General features: G+C 37.4%; 1 protein-coding gene across 2 annotated transcripts in view; it reads right to left on the bottom strand.

Annotated features, from left to right (window-relative positions):
- The window catches only part of XRCC1 (X-ray repair cross complementing 1), a 1,655,904-nt gene extending 1,629,252 nt beyond the window's left edge, over window positions 1-26,652 (bottom strand). Inside the window, exon 1 of one of the 2 annotated variants that reach the window (XM_044080346.1) lies at window positions 25,933-26,652. In XM_044080346.1, coding sequence (XP_043936281.1) covers window positions 25,933-25,983 — 51 coding nt within the window. In that variant the 5' untranslated portion in view covers window positions 25,984-26,652. The remainder of the gene's footprint in view (window positions 1-25,932) is intronic. The other variant, XM_044080348.1, reaches the window with a different exon arrangement.
- Between the last annotated feature and the right edge of the window lie 560 nt (window positions 26,653-27,212).

Here is a 27,212-nt window from a genome sequence, read left to right as displayed (position 1 = left end):
TTGCATGACACCAATGGCCATAGACCAGGAATCATGTGATTAGCAATCCCAATTTGATGACGTTGGTGCTCATAGGTTTGTGTGTACATGAGTGCACACGTCAGGGGAAGGGAACAGGAGGCTTCCACAGTGAGGCAAGTGCTCATGTCAGCCACCAAAGGTGGAGCTTGGGTCATACTAAAATGCCAAAATTGCCTGTGCCCAGCATGATGTGGGATGCCATAGTTCTCAACTGCTATGATTACACAAAGTATGAGTTTGGCCTTCAAATTTACCATTGCTCCTCCCAGACTATTGATGTTCCTCATAAAGTCAGACCTATTTATGGGGACATATAATAAAAAAATAAAGTCTGTACAAAGATTCCTTGTCAATACCTATATAGGCAGCAGCATAGAAAGACACTCTATTGTGAAACATAGCAGTGTGCTCCTCTTTCTGATCCTCTGCTATGGTGTTTAATGCACACAGGTTGAGAGGTATAAAGATGGACAGTTGTATAGTTTCCACCCTTTGGAACAAATATGCTGTCATGTAGGCTTTTCCCCAGCCAAAAACCTTAAAAATGCAGCAGACAACATGTCATAAAAGCTAGGGAGACTTTTCTACAGAATGTTTTCTGAAATTTAATCCAAATCCAACATGATGTGCAGTAAGGAAGCTGAATAGCACAGAAATGTCAAAAAAGGTGAAAGAAACAACCAAATCACTTTCTTAAAATGTTATTGTGTAGTGACCATTTTGTAGGAAAGAAATACATTCTGTGAAAAGGAAACATGTTTAGGTCTTAGTTGTCCTTTAAATGAATTATAAGCTTGTTGATATTCCGTAACTAAAGTTTTGTTCACTACTGCCCTGTGCTCACTACAGTCCTCCAATACACTGAAATTCTTTAATGCAAACAAACAGCCTCTCTTCAGCTTACATCTGTCTGTGACTCAAATACAATATAGCACTAAGCTTGAGCCAAGGCATCTATTTTTCAGAGCAGTTTGTTGCCATTTTTTCAAAGACACAGCATGAACACTATACATGGATGATGAAGGTAATATGTTCTAGTGCTATGACTCCTGGTATGGATATTTTTAAAACAAATGCCAGAAATCTGTCCTTCCTAATATTTTCAGCCACCTTAACACAGGAACATATTTTCAAGCTGTAAGCCATTTTTGGAGTATTTCAGCAAAAAAAATGTTGAAAAATCATGATGATTTCTGGCCTTTTTCAGACAGTTAAACTACAATGGCTCTTGAAATCTGGAAAAGTAACACAGTACAATACAATATACACTTCACTGGTATAGCTATGGCGAGGCCCATTCCGACTCCTTAAACTGATAAGGACTATTACAGATCTCAGCCTCCATACAAGTTTTGTACCAATCTCTCAGCCTCCATACAACTTTTGCGCCAAGTGAATGGAAAACAGCTACAGTCATTCCCCCTGCATAAAGGAGGACCTTCCACATACTCGGACAATTACAGGACCATAAGTCTGATCACCCTCATATGCAAAGCCACGGACAGACTTATCATGAAATTAATCAATCAAGCCATGATAAACCTTCAAACACTGGAACCTTCTCAGTTTGGATTTGTCAAAGGCAGGTTATGCTACTCAACTTGCTAGATTTTTTTGAAAAGGTCACAAAGCAATGGATGAAGGCAAAATGGTACATACCTCCACCTGGCCAAAGCTTTTGACACAATTCCTCACTCAGGCATAGCAGAAAAGCTGAATAAACTGGGAACAAATCCCTATGTTGCCCACTGAATTGATTACTGGCTCACAGACAGGATGCAGATAATCAAAACAGGGGATGTTACCTCCGCAAAGAGATGAGCTACAAGTGGAGTTCTCCAGGGTTCTGTGCTGGGACCACTCCTGTTTGACATCTAATTTTCTAACGTAAAAGCTAATACCAAAGGGCTCCAGCTGACTATGTTTGCAGATGACTGCAAGATGGGAGCAGTCATTAAATTCTCAAATGATTTGGCCATCCTGCAGGAAGGTTTGTCTCAAATACATAACTGGTGTCAAAAATCGTGGTCTGAAGCTAAATACCAAAAAATGTATTACTGTATCCTTTAAGAAGTCATCTACCCCCGGAAAAGTATAGTTGTGTACACTTAACCATAAATGTAGATGTTAGAGTGTATTCACTGTTGCAGTCATTACATTTGGGTAATCTGCTGGCAGGTTGCCCTCAGTCGGTCTGATTAACAAATTCTTGGGTCTTGCGTCGGTTGCTGTCCCTTCTTCCATGACGTTGGGTCGTCAGGGGTATAAAACATGCAGTCGACGCCATTACATCAGTTTTTCTTGCCCCAGATGTCAGGTGCCCCCCCCAAATGGGGAGATATATATATATATATATATATATTACACATACCTATATATATATATGTGTGTGTATGTATGTATATAATCTAAAACACAGAAAATATACCTCCCAACAAAAGCAAATATACCAAAAAGGCTTTTAAGCATAATAAAAGAAAGGAGAGGTATAGCAAGAGAAAAACAGGGGGCTGGAGGGTAGGTAACCAGGACCGCAACAGTGAATACACTCGAACATCTACATTTATGGCTAAGTGTACACAACTGTTCTATGTTCTTCGTGTTTCACTGTTGCAGTCATTACATTTGGGTAGAATCCCAAAGCTATGGTTTGGAGGATGGATTTATACAGCATTAGGAGCAGCTATAAGGCCCTGCAGGACAGCAGTGGCAAAGCCACCTCTGGATTTAGAGGAGAGAGGTAAATGGTAATGTTTGGTGAACGTATGAACTGAACTCCAGGTAGCAGCTTCTAGAATGTCTCTGGTAGAAACCCCTCTGAGAAAGGTTGCAGAAGTAGATGCAGTCCTGGTGGAATGAGATCTGATCCCCTTGGGGACTGGTTTACCATGGTGCATATAGTAGAAAAGAATACAATGGCTTACCCATTTTGAAAGAGTCTGCTTTGAAACAGCCTTTCCCTCTGCCCCTGCAGCAAATGCCACCAGCAATTGATTGGATTTTCTTAGAGATTTTGTCCTGTTTAAGTAGAATCTTAGTTGTCTGTACATCCGATGTATGCAGAATCCGCTCACCCTTGTTCTGTGGATTTGGGAAGAAAGTTGGCAGATGAATGGTCTGATTAAGGGCCACCCTTTAGGCATAAAGGATGAATTGGTCCTGAGGGCCACCCTGTCCGGGTAAAAAATAATGAAAGGCTCCACTGCCATAAGAGCCTGTAATTCTGAAATCCTTCTAGCTGAAGTGACTGCTAAAAGAAAAGCTGTTTTTCTAGAGAGAAATTTTATGTCCGCAGTAGCAGCTGGCTCTAAAGAAGATAAAGTGAGTTTTTCCAAAATAAAATTGAGGTCCCATGCAGGAGTAGGTGCTCTCCTGTGAGGTCTTAAATTTTTGGCCCCTCTGAGGTACTGCTTTAGCAGAGGATGAGAAAAGAGGAGAGGCTCTGTGTTGTAATGAGCTGAAATGGCAGAGGCATGGATTGTTATGGAAGAAAAGGATAAGCCCTTGTGAAGCATCCCAGTTAAGTATTGCAGAATCTGAGAAATATTGGGTATTGCTGTGCTTATTCCTTGAGCCTGGTTCCAGGCACAGAATCTTTTCCATTTGTCAGCATAAGATTTCTAGTACTAGGCCTTCTAGCCTCCAAAATGACATCCATCACAGGTTTGCTGAGAGATGTAACTGGTGAAATTAGTTGATTAGCCATGCTGCAAGATTCAAAGTTTGGAGCTGAGTGTGCAGAATTTGATAGTTCTTCTGAGACAGTAGGTAAGGTGTCTGAGGCGGGTACCACAGAGGAAGGTGCGACATATTACGCATGAGCGGGTACCAGTGCTGGCGAGGCCAGTTTGGAGCAATCAGAATCATTTTTGGTTTTTCCTGTCTGACTTTTAGTAAGACCTTGGAGAGCAGAGGCAGAGGAGAAAAGGCATAGACTGACAGGTTTTTCCAGCTGAAGGATAGAGCATCCACTTTCCAAGCTTTTTTGTGATGAATTATTGTGCAGAATTTGTCCAACTGATAGCTTTGGGGTGAGGCAAAACGATCTATGTCTGGGCTCCCCCATTTGTGTGTCAACATGCTGAAGATTTGTGGATCCAGTTTCCATTTGTGTGGGTCCATAAGATTTCTGCTTAGTTTGTCTGCCAGAGTATTTTGCTTTCCTGGCAGGAATTGAGCCTGTAGATGTATTTGATAAGTCAGGGCCGTGTTCCACAATGTCATGGCTAGTCTGCAAAGGGGGTAGGAATGTGTACCCCCCTGCTTGTCTATGTACCACATGACTGTGGTGTTGTCTTTCTTTATCAGCAGTTGTCCTGGATGAAGATATTCCTTGAAGGCTGTCAGAGCATTCTGTACAGCTAGCATCTCTTTCTGATTGATATGTAGGTGCATCTGATTTGGGCTCCACTGGCCCTGAATGCATCTCCCTGCCAGATGCGCCCCCCCAAGCATAGTCTGATGCGTCTGTAGTCAGGGGTTGGGCGGCAGGGGGTGGAATGAATGACAGTTCCTTGTTTTGGTGGCAGGCCTCAGCCCACCATAGGAACTCTAGTTGCAGGCAAGGAATGATAGGAATCATTGTTTCCAGGCTGTGACAATGTTGACTCCATAAGCTTTTTAGGTACCACTGAAGTTTCCTCATATGCAGTCCTGCACATGGAATTAGAAGAATGAAGGAGGCCATGAACCCCAAGGCCTGCAGAATTTGTCTTGCTGATAGCTGGGTTTTTGTGACCACCTGTTTGAAGTACGTCATCAATTGAATTTGTTTTTCTGGAGTAAGGTAAGTCATCTGGGCAGTTGTATTCAAGCTTGCACCCAGGAATGTAATTATTTGAGAGGGTATCAGTTGTGATTTCTTTTCGTTTATGGTGTACCCTAGACAAGCTAGAAGGCTTTTTACAAACGCCAGATGTTTCAGAAGAGTGTCCTTGTTTTCTGCCTGAATTAGACAATCATCCAGGTACGGATAAATTTGAATATTTCTTTGCCTGCAAAAAGCAATTACTGGTGCCAGGCACTTTGTGAAGCCCTAGGCGCAGTAGATAAGCCAAAGGTCAGTGCAGAGAACTGGTAATGCAAATAGCCTGCTTTGAAGCGGAGGTATCTTCTGCAAGATTCCCTGATTGGGATATGCAGGTATGCCTCTTAAGTCTAGAGTTACCAACCAGGCATCCTTGCCTAGCATAGGGAGTAACTGTCGAAGAGTCAGCATCTTGAATTTTGGAATGTCCAGAAATGTATTTAGAATGGATAAGTCCAGAATTGGACGCGATGTTTTGTCTTGTCTGGGTACCAGGAAAAGCCTTGAATAAAAAACATGTCCCTTTTCTTTTTCTGGTACTGGTTGAATAGCCACCATATTCATGAGGGACATAACTTGTTTCTGGGCCTCTGCCCACTGATTTGGAGGCAGATCTGGCCATCCGTTTGGGATTGGCAACGTGTGGAAATGAAATCTGTATCCCTGGGATACTATATTTAAAACCCATTTGTCCTGGGTAATCAGTTGCCAGTTTTGTGCATGAACCGCCAGTTTTTCCCCCCAAAGGGGCGGCCAAAAGATAAGTGCTTGGTGATTACAGTGGAAAGTCATTGAGGCTGTTTACCATAGGAAGGTGCCTTGTTACTTCCAGATTTGGAGGTGGAGGCAACCCATTGCTTTGTTCTAAATGTCCCTTGCGACTGAAACCTGGAACATTTGGAATGCCTGGGTTAGACCGGAGCGGCTCTAGTGGGTACTGGAAAGGACCAGTTCTTATTAGGCCAGTGCCTGCTAAACCTGGGTGGCTGCACTTGTAGAAAATCTTTCACAGTTTGCATAGATTTAGCTTTATCTTCCATCTTTTTCAAAACTTCTTTAGCCTTATTGCCAAATAGTCTGTCCTGTTGTAAAGAAGCATCCAACAATTTTGCTTTAACATGGTCAGGCAGACTTTGCTCCTTGAGCCAAGCATGCCTTCTTATCACAGATCCAGTTACAGCAGCCATGCAAGAGGCCTCCAAGGAATCAAAACCACATTGCAAAGTATGTTTTCCAGCTTGTTCAGCTGAATGCAATAAGTCCTGCAATTCTTTATTTTCCACACAGTCAGAAATCAACATAATTTTCTGTTTAAGTAAACCCATGACATGCTGTTGGTATTTAAGCATATGAAATTGACGTTTAAAGCCCTGATTGCCAAGGTTGCAGACGTGTAAACCTTCTTACCCCATCTATCCAGCACCCTGGAATCTCTATCAGAAGGGATAGGATTTTTAGCAGAAGAGGCCTTAACACCCTTGGGACCTTGAGAAATGGTTTCAGGGTCAGCAGTAGGGTTTTTAAAAAGGAATTTGTGGGAGTCAGGAACCCTGTAGTATGTGTCTGGCTTACTAGGAGCCGGAGGCAGGGAATCAGGAGTCATACTGGATTCTAAGAAAACATCATCAACAATGTCTAGAACAGGAGGTATAGCCAAAGGCCTATGCTGAGGAAGAAGAAGAAAATCCCTAAGTCTCTTTTTAGATTCTGAGAAATCCTGACTCTCCCAGTGAAAGTGTTCCCTTAAGGTATGCAAAGTTTCTCCAAAAGAAAAATCCTCAGGAGGAGAAGCAGAAGGGAAGGAGTCTTCTGCATCAAAGTCCTCGTAAGTGGGTATAGATAATTCCTGATCAGAAGAGGAAACAGAAGAAATAGAAACCTGATCTGAAGATTCAAAGTCAGTGCCTTGCCTAGGCCTCTTAGCAGGAGGGGGATGGGTACCCCTGATCAAGGTAATTAAATCCTCAGCCATTTTGATCATTTGTTTTTTTAGGCATTGGGCCTGTACATGTGGCCCATGTATCAGTTTTTTAGACATAGAAGTAGTTTTGGCCTTAATTTGGAAGATGGCACCGGTTTAATATACAAATCTTTAGGCCTGAAAACACCCTCAGAAGCTGGTGCCTGCTCAGCGGCTCCTGACCCATCTAAGGTAGAGACATCCGCGGGTTCAATACTTTAAAGTATCTCGCGGCATACTGGACTCTGAATGGGTCTCAGTAGAGGCCTGTGAATCAAAAGAAACTGGTATCAGGGGCTGCGAAAGTGCCTCACTGAGTAACGGCGAACCGGCGACTGGCTTAGGAGAAGCTTCGTCGTCGGTTTTGGACCTCGACGGTCTGTCTCTGTCTTTTTCTTTGTGTTTTTTAGGTATTCCGGTAGTCTGATTGCTAACCGATGACATTTCTGGATAGTTAAATCTTGAGCCAAAATATTTAGAAGCAAAAATATACTGACATTTAATAGTGCGTTGATTAAATTTAGCACAAAACCAACAGCAAGGCACATTGTGGTCAGGGCCTAGGCAAGGAATGCAGTACAAATGAAAATCCTTATGAGGTATTTGCTTCCCACAAGTAATACAATTATTAACTTTTACTGACATCTTTAAGGAGCAAAAAAAAGTTTCCCCAATGGGGTACTTCGCTTTTAGATGAAGACTTCGGTTCTGAAACTCGAAAACGAAAATTTCAGGAGTCGGCCAACCGGCACTTGCAAACTGCTTCTGCTTCGGGCACAGCGCGGCAAGAAAGACTGATGTAATGGCGTAGGCTGCATGTTTTATACCCCTGACGACCTGACGTCATGGTAGAAGGGACAGCAACCGACGCAGGACCCAAGACTTTGTTAATCAGGCCGATGGAGGGCAACCTGCCAGCAGATCACCCAAATGTAATGACTGCAACAGTGAAACACGAAGAACACCTATCACACTGACAATACACACTTAACTGCTGACCCAGTAATTTGAAATTTGAGAACTTATGCGGACAATGACCAAACTTTTGACCAACATGTCTCTACAGTTGTAAGGAAATCTTTCTATACTGCACAGCTTACAAAAAAAAAGGATTGTGTCTAGATCTAGGGATGTCACTGGCCTAATGAAGATCAGTAAAAGGAGACAATCATAGAATATAATGCCCCCTTTGGCATGGCGACAAATGCAACAACTGGAACACCCACAGAGGCAGCTTACTAAAATGATACAAGGCCTAAAACATTTGGTCTAGAGATCTAAACCTCTTCTGCAACGTCAACAGAATGGTTTGGAGGGACAGGTATATCTCGCAGAGGATACTGCTGCTGTGGAACAGATTCCCAATCCACAAAAAACAAGTTTATCCCTATCCATTTTCAAACACAACTTAGATCTACGGATGGTAATCAAAAAATTTACTCCAGGAATAGTCCATATACTACTAATGGACAGAAGAAGTTCTTAAATGCTATATCCCATGCATGGGTGCCCTCAAATTATCTATGGTATGACCCCAGTTATTCTCATTAGGGTAATGTATAAATGTCAACCATGAGATTTTTAAGGCCAATCTATAACCAAATGAGATAGGTATTTCGAGCACAAAAGGGAAATTGGCTAGGTGACTTCCAAGATGGCTGCACATTGAGTAACAGCTTAATTTCAGCTCTTCCAGTGCAAAAACAAAAACAAAGAAGACACAGCCAGTAAACTGGTATTTTTCAGTAAATTACAATAACTGGTTTGTAATGGATGTAAAAAAAAAATCAGAGTACCTGAAAGAAAATAAATCACAAAAGGTGAGGAAAAAACATTCACTGAGAAAAATTCTACAGCTGTTCAGCAAAAAGCGGTGCAAGCTGCAGTTTGGTGCAAGACATGACTTCCAGTAACCTAGAGGAAAAAATAAGTCAAATGTACTCAGAGCTGATTAGAACAAATGAAACAATGAAGTAGTATATCAACTCAAACAACAAAAGGCTGGAAAAAAATGGAAGAATATTTAAACAGATATTCAGATGAGGTGATAAAACTGCAAAACTCAGAGGTCAAAATGAAGAAAAGGCTGGCTGAATATGAGACTACTCAAGAAGAGACGTTTTAAAAAACAGAATTTGAGGGCAGACCATGTAAGGAAAACCTGAGATTTTCTGCTGTACCACAGAAGTGAGAAGGAACAGACTGTATTAACTTTATCAAAGCATAAATAAGCAACTGGACTGGTATTCCACAGCAGGACCTGTTAATTGAAAGGGCACATCGTGTGCATGCTCCAAACCTGGCCATGAGAAAGCAACCTAGACCTTTATTAGTAAAGATGCACTCTTACCAGCAGAAGGAGTTTATTCAGATAAAACTGTGGCAGAAGGACAAAGTATTAAAAGTGGCAGACCGTACAGTGTGCAAAACGATTACTCACTGCACACCAAGCAGATGTGGAGTAATATATTCCACTAATCAGAGAATGTCAAGAAGTAGGCGTGAGGTTCAAGCTCTTGTACCCAGCTATTTTCAAAACATTCTTTCCTGGGACGATCTTTTTTTTTTTTTTTTATGCAGAGCATCAAAGTCCGTCCAACAAAAAGTGAGCTACAAAACAAAAGGAGATTCTGCTTCTTCTTCTTGTAATAAAGACCACAGAGTGACTGTGCCAGTGAAACATTTTCTAATGTTTCAATGGAAAATATTTGAGAGACAGAAAAAGCACAAGAGTTGACTAAAAGAACTGGGAATATACTGGAAGTGAAGCATAAGAGCAGAAGCCAAGGTAGCTCCAATTGCAGAAAAGATCAAAGAGAACAGATTACAGTGGTTTGGACACATGCAGAAAAGCTGAAGACAATCTGGTGAGGAAGATTTGGGACAGACAGGAAGAAGGTAAGAGGAAGCGAGGACATCCAGCAAAGAGGTGGATGGATTGTGTGAAAGAAGTTCTGCAACAGTCAGGCATGAGTGTTGAAGAAGGCAGGAGTGTGACACTGAATAGAGAGAGTTGGCAACAGTTAACACAATACCCCGATCCCATGTAAAAAAAATGGGAAAAGGAAGGCTGATAATGATGAAGCAGAGACTAGATTTAGGAGCTGGAGCTCAACAAGAATAAAACCAGCAACTCAGAAACTGACAAATAAATGTGGGATTACAAAGCATTAATTATATTTGTGAAACTTGACAGAACAATACCTGAAAATATTAGACTTTTGACTTTGTTAAACTTGTAGGGGACTCTAAAGCATAAGCCCTACTTCATGCCATCAATGTTTGGAAGAACATTAGGAGAGGGGAAGATTAAATAAGAGCAAACTGTAAGTACAATGACATTTTGTTCTTAACAGCAGCATTTTTATAATACACAATAAAACCTACAGGTTATAAAGTAAAGTTTTCCCAGTTACTGAATAAACCAACAACCTCCAAAGAATACCAATGACAGGCTGAAATCTCAAAATACTTTAGCATATTAAAATTTTATTCAACACTTTCATCTAAAACAATAGACTTCCTCGGAAAAATACTAGCACATTTACAAATTCCATTAAATACTCATTTATAAAACAATTAACCAATGAAACTCTCCATTTAATTAATGACCACAAGAAACTTTAAAGTACACCCAACGTTTAAAAATGTTTGTTTAAAAACAACGTATAGAACACCATATGAAAAAATATACCCCACATATAATAATTTAATCACGAATGGCAAGTCTCCAATCTTTCAAAAAGCATTTTATATTAATGGTCTCATTAAGACCTGGTGGTTTGTCCACATTTAGTCTTACTTGCCATTCTGTCTCTTTCTTCTCTATTGTATTTTTATAATCACCCAACATTTTGTCAAAACTAACACTTTGTAAGACTGAAAATAAAACTTCTTATACTTGTTACAACTAACACTATGATTGTACAAAGCATTCCTATTGTCCTTCTTTTTGATATCATAAGTATGTTTTCTGATTCTCTTGCCCAAACTTCGACTAGTCATACCAATATAAAAGGCTGGGCATCCTGAACAAATTGTTATATAAACTAAGCCCTTGGACTCGCAATTAAATCTACCAGGTACTTTTATAGTATAATTTAGATGTTGCGAATAAATAAAAACCCTTTGTTAACAAATCGAACATTCGTTACATTTAAACATTCCTAACCTTTTCTCTGTGTGAGTTGAAGACAACTCAGTATTGTCATGTTCTAAAAGCTTGAGTATTTTCTTTTTTTATACAAAAAAAGGTTTACTGCCAAATAATCTAACCAAATCACTGCTCCCCTCTATAATCTTCCAATTATCTATAATAATATTTTGAAAGACCCTATCATCTATAGTCATACTAATACTACACCTTGGCATATTATCTATTAGTTGTTTAACAGAGGTTTGGTCGACTGCATTCTTACTAATCTTACAACCATATTTTAAAATAGGGGGAATTCACTATTTCTTTTTGTAGTAATTTATTGAGCAACTTCATCCAATACCTTGGGGTTGTATCTCCTTTCTACAAACAATGCTTCAATAAACTTTACTACTTCTGCAAATTCCTCATCCAAGCTAATCACCCTAGAAGCCCTTATAAATTGGTCTCTAGGAATATTATTTCTGATAAACATTGGATGATTACTAAAACTGTGCATTTAGCAGTTTGAAAAAGTTTTATGATGAATGTTACTAATGAATTCCTGTTTCACAACATCCTATTCCAACTGAATGTCCAAATAATTCACTGTTGTTCCATGATCCCCTAAAGTAAGTTTCAAAATGTGGAACTTGCATTTAATTTCCTTATAAATACAACTAGATCTTTAATATCCTCTGTAAACATAAAAAAAAAATCATCAACAAATCTTTTGCACAAAACTGTACCTAGACAGTGGATAACCCCGGGTACCAGTTCCTTCTCCCACCATCCCAAAATTAAATTTGTAAAAGCAGGTGCTACCCTCAAACCTATGGCCACTCCTCTTTTTTGCTTATAATACTTGGTGTTAAATTAAAAAAGTTGTTTTTCAAGAACATGTCTAACAAAAAACAATATAAATACACATTATTGTTCTCAAAACTAGTGTATTAATTTAGAAAAAAACTTGTGTTCTATCTCTTCATCTTGAGGTATAGAGATGAATAGTGGATGTCACATCTACTGTGACAAAATATCTCCTTTCACCATAACTGTAACCACATTGTTGAAATAATCTTAATTGATATAACAAATCCCAGGAGTACCTAATATATGATTTTAGTGTTAGTACTAAAAAATTGAAAATTGACTCCAATCACAACAAAATGACTTCCTTGCTGCTGTTTGGAGCAGATACGATTGGTCTAAAAGGGGGGGGGTGGTAGCATTTTTATAAATTTTAGGTATACCAAACAATGTAGCTACTTTAGGATACTCACTATACAAAAATGTATACAATTCGTAATCTATGTCACCATTCATAAAACATTCATACAAACAAGTGTGTATATAATGAAAACTCCTTTGTATTTCACATACATTGACTTCCATGTACTCATCTCATTACTTAACATTTCTTCCATGCCTTTGTTGTAACTATCTACATTCATTATAACCAGCCCTCCCCCTTTATCCACCTTCATAAACCTTAACTGTTTGTCATTAATCAATTCATACAAAGCATTTTTTTCATGTACATTCAAACTGTAAAATGCTCTTCGATTCTTATTACTCAGAATGTCTAATTTCTTTTTCACATGACATTTTGAAGGTTTTTAACATGTGGTGAAGTGCAGGATTGAAAACCAATTGTCACACAGAATATATTTCAAATTTAATTTTTTAGTCTAGAATTTTAAGTCCAGGACTGTTTTAGCACAGTTAGCTCTGTATCTAGGTATAAAATCTAAACCTAGGTGTAACACTGGAACGTCCACAGAGGTTCCTCACTAAAAGTAATATGTCCCATGCAGACTGCCTCAAGGCCCTATCCCTGTAGTGTCTCCTACAGGCTTTTGAGGGGAGATCTATGCCTGGCATACAGGGCATTGTCAGAACCCACTCTGATGAACCTCCTGCATATCCACAAAACAAACAGTACCAGAATTACCCCTTAAGCCTTCCCTGTGATATAAATAGGACCGCTGGAGAGAGAGGTATGAATCCCAGAGACTAACCCGTCTATAGAACAGACTCCCCATCCATGTGAAGTAGAGTTCCTCCCTAACCCAATTCAAGTGCAACTTGGGCAAATGGATGGGAAATTGGAAATTCATCCCTGGTTTGGCAACTATGTCTCTGATGCAAACAGGTAACCTGTAACTGGTTCATCTCCCAGGCCCATGCTCACACTTATCAAGGGTATCAGAACTTGTCAGAGATTTGGGATGCATGGCTAGGCTTAAAAAGGCCCTTGTGGTCATTAGCCTAGTAAACACCTACGAACTTTAATTTGATTTTCAGACAACTGTCTATTGGGTAAATTGTATATTTAGTCTCAAAACTCATGGCTTGTTTCAGAGTTTCCTCACTCTGCTTCATGCTCTCGTCTGCCTAGACATCCCTCTCTCCAGACGAAAATTTACATTAATTTCTCCTTCATGAAAACTATTAGCTGCTTTACTGTCAATGTCCCTTGAGGAATATGAAGGAAAATGAAATGAGTTACCCAAAGAAGCACTAACTCCTGCAGCTCCCGTCTCGATGGAATCCAGTTGATTAGCTGCAAGCCCCACAGAGATGAAGTCATTGTTGCTTTTTCCGGTCTCAGTTCTTAAAGAGCTACTCTCAAAATATTTGGATTTAGATTTATTTGAAGAATTATTGTGGATTTGGAAAACAACACTCTTGTTCACTTCAGCTGGAGATATATATGCAACTTTAGCATCATAAGTCTCAATATCACGTAAGAGTGTCTTCTGTTTTCTTACTATAACAATTCTCTTGCACCGATCATATTCACTCTGGAAACTAGTCTGTTCGACAAGCAATTTCTGTAATTTTTTTTTATCAATCATCTCTATAGACTTCTTCAACTTGGCTAGTAATAAACTGTTGTGTATTCATTTCCAAAAAAATTAAGTTCAGCCTTGTTGAAAAACTGTACTAGCTCATGAAAGAATGGATCATCGGGAGTCATACCATTCGGGACCTTTAAAAAAATGAAGCTCCTATTGTGCTATGTTAATGGTGATGCAATGTTCAAAATACTTGTTTTCCAATGAGATTGCTTGGAATTATTTGAGAAATTTCTCAAAATCCAAAGACAAAGTTCTAAAATTATTCCTAAGGCAGTCCTGATCCCTTTGTTCATGACTCATTTTTAAAAGGGTCATGTTTAAAAGTAAGAACATTAGTGTCTCCTTTAAGAGGGGTTATCCATGGTCTAGGTACAAATTTTCTACAAAAGATTTGTTGATGATTTTTTTATTTATTTTTGTTTTTTTTTTTTTGTTTACAGAGGAGATTAAAGATCTAGATGTATTTATAAGGAAATTAAATGCAATTTCCACATTTTTCAAATTTACTTTAGGGGAGCATGGAACAACACATTCAGCTGGAATGGGATGTTGTTAAACAGGAATTCGTTAGTAACATTCATCGTAAAAAAAAAAAAAAAACGTTTTCGAACTGCTACTTGCAATATTTTATTAATCATCCAATGTTTATCAAAAATAATATTCCTAGAGGCCAGTTTATAAGGGCCTCTAGGATGACTAGCTTGGATGAGGATTTTGCAAAAGATGTTTATTAAAACATTGTTTGTAGAAAGGGGATACAACCCCAAGCTACTAGACAAAGTTGCTTAAGAAATTGCTACAAAAGAATTAGTGAATTCCCCCCTATTTTAAAATATGGTTATAAGAATACAATCGAACAAACCTCTGTTAAACAACTAATAGATACTATGGCGAGGTGTAGTATTAGTATGACCACAGATTGTACGGTCATTTGAAATATTATTATAGATAACTGGAAGATTATAGAGAGGAACAGTGAATTGGTTCGATTATTTGGCAGTAAACCTTTTTTGTATACAAAATAGAAAATACTCATAAGATGCTTTTAGACCATGACAATGCTGAATTGTAGTCATCTCACACAGAGAAAAGGGTAAGAATGTTTAAATACAACAAATGTTCGATTTGGAGACTTATTAACGAAGGATCTTTTATTTATTTAGAATATTTAATTACGAGTCCAAAGGCTTAGTTTATATAGCAATTTGTTCCAGATGCCCGGCCTTTTATATTGGTATGACTAGTCGAAGCTTGGGCAAGAGAATCAGAGAACATACTTATGATATCAAAAAGAAGGGCAATAGGAATGCTTTGTACAAGCATAGTGTTAGTTGTAACAAGTATAAGAAGTTTTTATTTTCAGTCTTACAAAGTGTTAGTTTTGACAAAAGGTTGAGTAACTATAAAAATACAATAAAGGAGAAAGACAGAATGGCATGTAAGACTAAATGTGGACAAAATGTCAGGTCTTAATGAAACCATTAATATAAAATGCTTTTTGAAAGATCGGAGACTTGCCATTCATGATTAAAATTATTGTATGTGGGGTATATTTTTTTCATATGGTGTTCTATACACTGTTTTTAACTAAAAGATTTTAAATGTTGGGTGTACTTTAAAGTTTCTTATGGTCATTGGCAGAGTTTCATTGGTTAATTGTTTTTTAAATGAATATTTAATGGAATTTGTAAATGTGTAAGTATTTTTCTGAGGAAGTCTATTCTTTTAGATGAAAGCACTGAATAAAGTTTGAATATGCTCGAGTATTTTGAGAGTTCAGCCTGTCATTGGTGTTCGTTGGTGTTTTTTGGTTTGTTCAGTTTATATTTGTTACCATCTTTGTTTTTGTCAGTTATTTTTGAGTGTAATGGAGATTCAAAAGTAAACAGGTATCCCTGTTTATTTACTTCATTCTTTCCCCTTGTTCAGTTTTAAGAAATGGAGGCAATGCAACGTAAAAAAAAGAAGAAAAGTCTGATCAAAAGAACACGATACAAGAAAAAATTATGTGCTTTTTCACACACTTGCATAAGGGAATGACTGGAGCAAGACCAGTAGTTTGATCTAGTAACAATTTTTAAGAGAAAGCAAACAAAAAGAAACATTGAATGTAATAAAAAGCTTTCCTCTAGCAAATAAATTAGTGCTTTTCGAAGCAACTCTGTATCTCCATAGAGACATGAGAACCAGATAATTTGATAAAGAGCAATACAAGTAGAATACTTCTTTCAATGGCCACAAGATGTTTTCTGAAAGCATTCAAGTGTTTTCCCAATCTGGGAGGATAATAAAGATAAGAAAAAAATAGAAAGCACTTAGTAAAAGCACAGGCTGTACCATGTGTCTTAGCATGCATAACCTTCTTTTTAGGTTACTCCAAGTCTATGATGGGCTGTCAATCTGGGACAATTGCTCCTATTAGGAGGGTAAAACTTAAATATTTGAAGATGTACATACTTGTGTGCGCTAGTATTAAGTTAACAGATTTTGGGGGGGAGGGGGGGTTTACAGCTTTCCATAAAACAAAAAAGTTTTGTAAGATGTGAGACAGGCTCAACTGGATATGGCAAGAAACAACTGCCAACATTAGTGTATACATGTAACACAAAACCTGGAACTAGACAGTTACAATAGCTGTTGGAAATAAAAGATGGGAATAATAACTTTTTAACATCATGGCACTTTCTATGTGAAAGTTAAATGTACATGATCTTACAGAAGTACACAAAAAAGAATGAGCAGTGAATTATATTGAAAATGTAGAGTGCAAACAGCTATGCTACAAGAGGCACATTTTGAAAGAACTGAACATGTGAATTTGATAAGAAAGGTTTTCAGGATGGTAATTCAGCGGAATAGCTGGAACAAAGGAAAACAGGAGTATTTATATTAATTGCAAGAGGAGCTCCAATAGTGATAGAAGATGATAAAAAAATAATAAAGGTAGAGTTGTAGTACTAAGGGGCTACTGGCAAGGGAGGAGGATTACACTGGCATGTATTTATATTCCACCTAAAATTGCTACAATGGTGATTAAGAAAATTATGGGCGAAATAATCAGCTTTCAGCAGGGATAATTACTTATAGGTGGAGACTAGAATTTGATCTGCAGAAGTGACAATGTTGGTGGGGGGCTCAGAAGGGAAAATATAACAAATGAGGGTACATTTTTGAACAAATATATGAAAATATTTGGCATGGAAGACGTGAATTCCGTAGTAGGAGTTCAGAGTGAATTTACATATTATTCCCCAAGATGCAAAAACTGGGTTACACTACACAGAAATTACATTTTTGCAGGAACAAGTGCTTTTAATTGAAAGTTTTAATATGCATCCAGTAACTATATCAGATCATACACCAATAATAACTAAAATAAAAATGTAGGGCAATGAAATAAAAAGGAGACTCTGGTGCTTTCCGAGAAATTTAAGGAATGGGTAGTGAAAATTATTCAGGCGCTATTACAGAAGATATAAATTTCTACTAAAATGTAGGGAGGGAGTTGAATAAAATTAAAGTGGAGTTTAAAAATAGGGTGGAAATAACAGAGAGACATATATGGTTAAGAAGTAAAAAGAATTATTCAGCGGGACTGACAAAGTATTGCAGAATGGGTAACAAAAAGAGGAGCAATTGCAGAATGCTAAACAGAAAATAAGGGATTACCTCAACAATATGCATGAGCTTAAAAAGATTGCTGTTAAGCAACTTGTTTTTTAACAATAACTCCAGAGCACAAAAACTTTTAGCACGACTCAGGTAACAGAAAGCAGAAAGGGTTGTTGCCAAGCTTAGGGAGCCTGTAACAAGAAAGATAACACAAATCCTGTAGAGGTATTAGAAATATTTTGCAAATTTTATGAAAGTCTGTATGAAGTAGAGAAATATGGAAATGTTTATGGAAGAATTAAATATGCCAAGGTTAGAGGTAGATGAGGCTCAATTACTAACAGGCTAGGTGGAAAGGAAATAAAAATGGTGATGTATAACCAGTCCACAGGAAAGTCCCCGGGAATAGATGGTATTCCTGTGGAAGTTTGGAAGTTAGGAGGAGAAAAAAACGGATAAAGATCTGGAAGGTTTTGTTTAACAATATTTTAAGAGGAGAGAAGCACTATCATCCTGGAAGAAAGAGGGGATAGCTGTAACACCTAAAGAGGGTAAAGACCCATTAGATACAGCTTCATACAGACCCACTTCAATCCTAAACCATGATTATAAAGTGTTTATGTCTATAATGGCAAAGGTAATCCCAAAATTGACAGATATGGATCAATACAGTTTTGTGGAGAGGAGGCAAATATGTGACAGCATTATCAGAACACTGAGGATCCAGAGGGAAACAGAATTCAAGAAAATACCACTGTTGTTGGTAGGTCTTGATGCAGAGAAAGCATTTGACAGAGTAAGCTGGGAGTTTTTAAGCAAGGAAATATAATTGTTAAGGAATGCAAATGCTTCTAATGCTAATTAGGAGGATATATGAAGGATCGGAGGCGAAAATTAAAGAGGGTAGATTTATCTCGGATAAATTTCTGTTTGAGCAAAGGAACTAGGTAGGGGTGTCCTCTTTCCCCTTTGTTATTTGCATTACCTTTAGAACCATTAGCAAAAAAATTAGGGACTCAAACATTTAAGGATATAACTGGTATGGCAGTCAAGAAAGGCTTACTCTATTTGCAAATGATATTATTGTACACCTGATAAAAAACATAAAAAGACAAGTCAGTGCTGCTGAACATTTTGAGACAGTTTCATATCTTTTTAGGATACAAAACTGATGAAGCTTAGACAAAGGCAATAGCTGTAAATTATGTACCCACACACAAACTGGTTCAGCAATATCTGTATCTATGGGGGGATCCCTATCATATGATAGAAACCTTATTTGACTGAATCTCATTTGACTGAGACCAAAAGAAATTTCAAAATACTGAAAAGTCACTTGACTGAAACCCATAAGACTGAAATCCATAATACTGAATTTCAACATACAAAATTTTAAACTGGACCATATAAAACCAGACTTAGTGGGGGGCTATGTCCCCCACACCCTCCTAACTATATATACTAACTCTAGGATCGCACTACAGCAGGAACAAGGGCATAGCAGTGGCAGCATGTAGACTACTCTAAGGTAAGTGAAAGGTATATGCCCTTTTCCTCACTGTAGTGCGATCCTGGAGTTAGTATATATAGTTGGGAGGTGGCCCCCCACATTGGGGGTGTGGGGGGCATAGCCCCCCACCTAGTCTGGTTTTATATGGTCCAGTTTACAATTTAGTACATTGAAATTCAGTCTTATGGGTTTCAGTCAACTGACTTTTCAGTCTTTTGAAATTTCAGTCTTATGGTTTCAGTCAAATGCATTTCAGTCAAATGAGATTTCTATCATATAATAGGGATCCCTATGGGGACATGATAAATGAAGTTCTTAGGAGTATGGATTAAAAAGGATTCTGGTGTGGCAGCTAAGGATATGTAGGAAGAGACAAACAAAAGAGAATACAAAAATTGAGAAATTTGAAGCACTGTTTTATGAATGTGGATAGCAAGATACAAGCAGTTGAAATGTTTTAGTCCCTTTAGTTTTATAAACAGGTCAGGCATACTTTGTTAACCAGAGCAAAAGTTGTAGATAGCAATTAGTAAACGGCTAAAGTATTTTATCTAGGGGGGAAGTTGGCAACAGTCAAGTGGGATAAGCAGATTCTTCCAACAGAGCAAGATGGCTTGGGATTAGCTGATATGAAGGGGTATTTGAGAGCTACACAATTAAGACTCATACATAGCACAAGCAGAAAGCTATAATTCAAAGTGGAAATGGATGAGAACAAACAAGAGGGAAGCTCAAGAAACAAGGCGAGACTGGAATTTTCGATCCGGATCCAATACAATAACCATACAGAATATTATAATCATAAAGTAGCAGAAAGTATTCTAAGAAGGAATGAAGAAAGGAGATTCTTGCAATAGGGATGACTGCAATTAGGGATACAGACAAAAGGCAAGAGGGGGCTAGAATTTATTGCAGAAAACTGGCAAAAGAACCAAGGTATTGGTAGAAAATAAATAAAGAAGGAAAGGTAATAGAATGGGAAAAGGTCAAGAATTTACTTGGATTGCAGGTTACAGATTGCCTTCCCTATCAAAGATTGATATTAGAGTATAGGCAAAGAGAAATAAACAGGGAGATCCTAAGCGAAAGACCAGCACTGGTAGACTTTTTCTGTAGAATCTAAAAAAGAAGCTGCTGTAAAAAAATGAATGATTAGTACAGCATACAAAATATTGCATAATAACTATAAGAATCAATTTAATGAGGTTAGAAAGGATTGGGAAGAGAGACTGGATAAGCAATTCACAAAGAAACAATGGAGGGATATATGTATGCCTCCCAAATATGCAACAAAATCTAGAAGATTTAGGATCTTTGCTTGGAAGTGTTTACCTAGTATTTGTATACCCCAAGTAGACTCAAAGAAGTTTTCCTCAGGTAGACAGCAAATGCTGGAGGTGTGATGCGGAAGAAAGAGATAAATGGAAAGATATTTTCTGGGACTACAATGATCTGGCAGATTTTAAAAATTCTCTGAAGACTATTCTATTAGAAATATTGAGTAACCAAATTGGTATAACTAGGGAAATCATTTTTGAGCTCTGATACAGAATTAGAATTGTCTACACATATTAAGGCCTTGCTAAGTCTAATTATGGTGGCTGCCAAAAAAGCAATTACTAGAAAATGGAAATCAAAGTCTAAACCAACTGTAGTAGAAGTAATGAATATAGTAGCAGAGATTTAATAACTGGACATGGGATCTTAAGAAAAGGGTAGCAGCAAATTACATAAAAAGGGAATTGTGGGAACAATACATGCAGAAGAGGAGTGAGGTTTAAAAGAAGGTAGGATTTGAATCAGCTATATAATATTTGACTGACAGTGACTGGATAGATTATAAGTGATGTATAATGTTTGCAATTAAAATGATGTCAATGTGGTTTATTTTCAGTTACATAAATGCATGATTGCCTATGTCATAAGTGATAATTTAATAAAGATGTTTCTTGTTTAAAAAAAAACGGAAATTGGCTAGGCTTAAAATGGCTCACAAGGGCAGGCAGCCTAGTACTTACCTATAATATAATTGTCTGCAGCACTTTTAAATGTTTGAATGTTTTTGTCATATCTTATATCTTCTAGAAGTGCATTCCAGTGTCCTATTACCCAATCTGAAAACCAAGTAGCTGGCCTATTAGCTGCTACAGACAATGAGAAGGACTATGTATTTTCTTTACATAACCCAGGTCATTCACAGGCAAGTACAGCCTTAGCTGCTTTATATACCTAAAGAAGGTCACCTTTCAGCTGCCTATATCTTAATGAAAATAACACTAGGCAGACTGATCTACACCCATAGCCCAAATTTTCAACATCCTTCATTAATGTTTGATTTCTTTTGCAAACCTTTTAATATGGACTCTAAAGAAGCTGCCAAATTCACTTTACATCTTATCCATATATCCTTCACAGTTTTTGGATTTCATGATTTAGTGCATCTTATAGGTTCTTGGGTAAGTACTAGGCTAGCTGTTGTTGTGGGTCATTTTAAAGCTAGTCAGTTTCCTTTTTGGTGCTGTCATGTTTGGGAGAATGCATTTAGGAGCTGCCTCTGTCCATTAGTAGTACATGGGGTAGTCCTGGGGTAAATTTTCTGTTTCCTATCCAGAAATCCATGCTGCACTTGAATGTGGACAAGAATGAGCTTTTTTTACATGGATGGCAATTCTGTTCCAAAAGAGTGGTATCCCCTGTGAGATATACCTATCCCTCCAAACCATTCTAATGATGTTGCAAAAAAGAGGTATAAATCCCTTGACAGAGCATTTCTGATGCCATCTGACAGGCTGATGTGCAGTAAACTCAAAAGTACTGAGTTGGATGATATCTTGTATGCCAAACACAGGTCACCTCTTAGAGGAGTCTATACGCTGCCAAGTATAGTGACAGACTTTTCAGCCGGTCCATGTAGGACATATTGTTTAAGCTTTATCTTTTATTACATTCTATCAGGATAGATTATCCTTTTTCAAGTTCTCTATATGCCACTTAAAATTTAACTCCCTGTCTAAATAGGTTATCACAGATTCATTCTCAGTCCCCCATTATATGTCTTAAATAAATACATGTAGTTTTATTCCTACTAAAAACATGTTGATCAATGTGATCCATTTCCTTCACTTGTCACAAACATGACTGTTGATATTAAGATTACTGACCCTGGTTACTACCATCTCCAACTTAAGGTTGTAGACAGAAAAATACTTGCTGTTGGACATGTGGATCATACAAGTAAAGCCCAAAAAGGTAACGGTCTAGTAATGAACCCTGTGAAACTCCTTACCATATACCATAAAATTTCCCAACCACATTCTAGCTGACAGCCAGGTCCTACCCACTTCATTAAATGTAATGACAGATGCAATTTGCTTAGTTTCACTATAAGAGTTTTCTGACTGACTCTTATCAAAAGCACTGCTAAAAATCTATATACAAGACATCAACCTGCAACTTTTCTTCTAGTGGCCTGAGCAGGTTATTACTGAAATACTGATTTCAAGTTGGAAGTGACTCATCCAACAGTTTAGCTAATATTAATATTGCCAAGATTTTTCCTGAATTTGATAGCCAACTTATAGGTCTGTAACAGTCAACATTTTCTGGATTTCATGTTTTGAAAATGTGTTTTACTATGGCCTTTTGCCTGTTCTTCAAGTATTTCTAGTTGCTCATAATTTCATTTGTATGGGTACCACCAGTTTCTCATTCAATAGTTTCACAATTTTATCACCACATCACACCCCAGATGATGTCTTATAAATTTAGACTGCTTACCATTTTGGTAAGCTTGCCTGTATTCAAGTACAATAAAGTCATCAGTTAATTTTTACCATTCTATGTGTAATACTCATGATTCACAACCGAATACTTGAGAGAAATGGCACATGGAAAAGGTCGTGTACTTTTATTTCCATCCCCAACTGACCTGCCTTCAAAACTACAGACAGCAAATGTAGTTTCTGTCCCAGAATTGATGCACTTATTAAAAGTTTGCCTTCCATTTTTTTTTTTTTTTGTATTTTTACGCATCAGCCACTCTCTCATCTTATCTCTAATGGTCTACAGACACTTTCAATATCTATCTACCGTATCTTCTCTTTTATAGCACAACATTTTTTTAATTTCCAATTCTTAAAAAAAGTTTATTCTTTTTCCCAAACAACTGAATGGTTTTACTAAAATTTTAATTCCCCATGTATTTTACTGTATTGGTTATCATCATTTTCTTTTTGGTCTTAAACTCCTAAATATTACTCTTTCAAATTTCCCACATCTAATTTCTGTTTTCATCTTAAAAGCAATTTCATAAGCAACCTTTTACAAACTATTTTGTTTTCTAATAATCAGTAACAAATCTCCTACTCCTCTACCACCTTTTTATCCTCCATTGAATGCTGACCTGGCAAGATGATCTCTGCCTTGACAAATAGATGGTCACGAGCAAATAGTGGTTGCAAAAACTCATGCTTTTGTTTCTCTTTTATGTTCTGGTATGCACACCAGGTCTAGAATATTTGTTCTTCTTATGAACTATTTATTTATGTTCGTTTACCAGAGTACTGCATGGATCACACATGACCAATTTCAGGCACAGCCCAGGTGAATGCAATCACAGTCATGCAGGTAATACTATAAACACTATTAAGATAATTCTTCAGAGATAACAGATGCAAAAAATATAACAAAAAATAACACTAACAAAAAGTTCTGCAGATTGGTACACATAACTGCATGCATTGTTTTACGAATTTTTTCAAATGATTGCCTTTTAAATGCAGAGTGAATATTCTCAGAAAACTCAATTTGTCAATTTCTCCCATTTGTTCTACACAGGTTTAAGTCATTTAATACTGTATTTGGTTCAAAGTTGGCCTAATACATAAAATGTAACATTTCCCCCTGGTGGCTTACACATCTCTGCTACTCCTAAACATTTATTATTCATTCTTGTACTAAGATAATCACATTCTGAAATGTTCAGTATTGTCAATACATTTCACAGTCTAGATCTTAATATTATCCTTTACTGACACTGTAACTCCACTCATCAGTATATTGCACAATACTGTCCTTTACTAACATCATAATTCCAACCTCAGTTCAATTGTGTTTTTTGCTGCAGTACTGTACAGTCTTTCTATAAACCACATTTTTGTAATCACAGACAGATAAACAGAGTCTCAAAACATCACCCTTCACCATTAAAATTCCTTAATAATACAAAATGCCTATTGGAGCACTATTTAACTGTAAGTAAATTTGTTTTAACATCTGCATTCCCTGATGAAAAACCTGACTAGCAGAAAACCATATGTCATAAGCCAACATTATTTTTCCTGCCCATAAAAGATGCAAGTTGTCCATGGTTATGTGCTCCGGACTGTTCTGTGTAGTCCCGGTCTCTGGCATTAAAAGACTTAATCAAATAGGCATTTGTCTCTAAGTTTTCATTTTTTTTTTTTGCTTACTAATTTATAAACAGAGCCTCTTCTCACACTATATGAGAAAACTGGAGTCTTATTCTCACTCATAGGGATGGTTATAAATGGCATTACAACTTTACCTTGCAATATCTTTAAGAAAGCACAATTGCTGTATACCAAGGTTGCGTTTTGTAACTACACTTTTAAGATATGTACACACAGTACCATACAACCGCCACTTCCAACAAATAATGACAGCTAACTGGTGTATGCAAGGGTATCACTAAAGCAAAATGCCCAGCGTCTTCCTGTCACGCATGCAGTGCTTTTCATTTCACTGGACTGATATATTCAACCAAGTGACAATAGATACTAGAAATGAAGTGGGAAAGTTGTTCGTAACCAAGCAAGAAAAATATCCTGGCTGAGGAAGTTTCTTGTCATGCACTAACCCACCAGTTAGCTGCACATGAATAATAATCCTTTATTTAAGATTAGACACATATAAAAATATAATTATTTTTGTGGCCATAAAATAAATGTAAAAATATACTTCTTTATGTGGCTATATTTGCTTTGAAACAGTCAACATATACATGCTCAAAATCTAAAACATAATAACAGAAGTCTTGGATGTTTGTAAACCATGAAAGACCCACTTGCCCATTCTGTACAGAATTACACATTTCAATTGTCTACATATATTTTATCTGGGTATTTACTCTTCCACAACGTATTTCTTAAGCATTCCTGAATAGGTGCAACTGTTACTGTTTGAGCTATATGGCAGACAGTATTAGGTCTGCTTTCTTCTACTTCCAACTCATGACTCAGGACACACTTCTAGATGCATCAGTACCAGGTATAACTTCAGCGCTGAAACCACTGAAATAAACAAGAACAAAAATTGTGGTATTTTAACTTCTTTATGACCATAGCAATGTGCGGAAAGACAGAGTAATGCAAAATGAACAATCCTCTCTCCTAATGTAATGGAATAGCACTATGATCTGGTTAGTGCTAACTCTAGGATTTCAAAACAAAAGCACTGTAGGCCAGGTTTTGAAATGCACTTTTTTCCCCTATTTCTACTTATGAAAAAAACTTCATGCTTTACTTTATTTTACAGCATACTGAAGACTGGTCTGAATAGCAAATGCAAACAGGAAGTTTGTACTGCTTTACTTCCCAAAATAAATTCTTCTTTATGTAAACCAACTTTCATTTGTATAACAGGGACAGGGTCATTCTTTTTAACCCCTGATGATTTCAGACCTGTATTGTTTTTTTTTTTTCCGTTATATTATATCATAATGTTAAGTTTATATATTGTTTATGGTTTAAATAAATCTGAACTCAAAATGTCTGGATGGCAATTTGTTAAATACAATTTATGCATTCATCTGCATTACTGTACTGATGATGATGTATTGTTTCCTTACAAGAATCAAACGAGTTTAAGTAATAGCACTGTGGTAGTCAATAAAGCACAGCAAAAATAATAATCACGTACTTCAAGGCTATCAATCCACAATCCCCAAATGTAAGGGATATAAGTTATTGTACGTCTGAATAGTTGGAGCAACCACGGACTTACCGAGTCCTCGCTGCTACAGGACACGACATGCTTCACCTGGATTTCAGGCATGCCTGTACTAAAGTCCACTGGAATTTCAACAGAAGGCGAATGCAAACCCAAGCGTTATGTCCTAATCAGGAACACGAGTGGAACTAAAAGGAATGACAGCTGCTGTACACTAACAAGTTGCCAGAGTAAACTTTTTCAGACCAGAATCGACATGTATTGTCAGTGTGCACAAATAATCGGTGGAGTTGTGGAATGTATGCCCAAAGCATTTATATAATTAGGAATTGTAACGTCATCTGCTTTGTTCCTATACAACAATTCAAAATCATAAAGACTCAAATTAAGCAAGTTAAAGCAACAGGTATATCACATTAAGGAGTCAACAGCATCTGTACGTCAAAAATATGGAAAATGAATTAGTAATTAAGTAGGGATCAGGGGAAAGTTCATTTTCACTCTACAGCGGCCGTGGTTACTACTGAAATGGGCAATTTGCTGGGGGAGGATATATATCAGAGAATATACTCTACCAGCAGGAAAACTAAAGATCGAAAAGGCCAGGATTTTACTCTTTCACATGAGTTTCACGCTTATCACAGCTTTGTCCCTTCAGCCTCAGTGTCATAAGTCTACTACTAACCACCAATTTCTGATACTTGACAACTGGAATTACTTCTGCAGTGAGTCTCTCTAACACATAGTGGCGCGTTTTTCGTCTAATTTATAAAACATCCGGTAGTTTGGGTCGAAGTATGTGTGTACTTCCTAGGTCAGAGGGAAAGCTGCCTGATGCTCTAACAATGTTTACTTTTCTGGGGGTGTTAGTGTCTGTCTTTCTTTGGTCTGTGGTGGGGGAGGGGGGACTAAAAACTGGCAAATGTTCTGAGATTTTAGGAAAACATGTACTTCCTATTTTTTTTTTTTTTTTTTAAATAATAGCTTTGTATTAGAAAAGTACCGAACTACATCTTTGCTTTATGGTGCCATGCATATCTCTCAGCAGCTGTCCCTAATTTTCAGGGACATCTTTGATATTAATTCAAGTTTTTGCTCTGTCCCTCTTAATTCCACTTAACGTGTGACTGTTGGGGAAAAGGTGGTGAATTTAACTTAATAAATAATTATAATAAATTAGAGATACATAGGAGTTTCTATTGGAAAATTACCATGCACTCAGTTCTGCACAGAAGTGGGAGTGTCCTGAATGTTTGACAGTGGAAACGGGCGAGGAAACGGTAGATGAGCGACCTGTATGCTGATTTCCGCATGACATCATACATGTATTTGCT

This window comes from Protopterus annectens, chromosome 8.part0, assembly GCF_019279795.1.
Source record: "Protopterus annectens isolate FY-2018-M chromosome 8.part0, PAN1.0, whole genome shotgun sequence".
NCBI lineage: Eukaryota > Metazoa > Chordata > Ceratodontiformes > Protopteridae > Protopterus > Protopterus annectens.
This window is presented reverse-complemented; position numbering and strand designations above follow the sequence as displayed.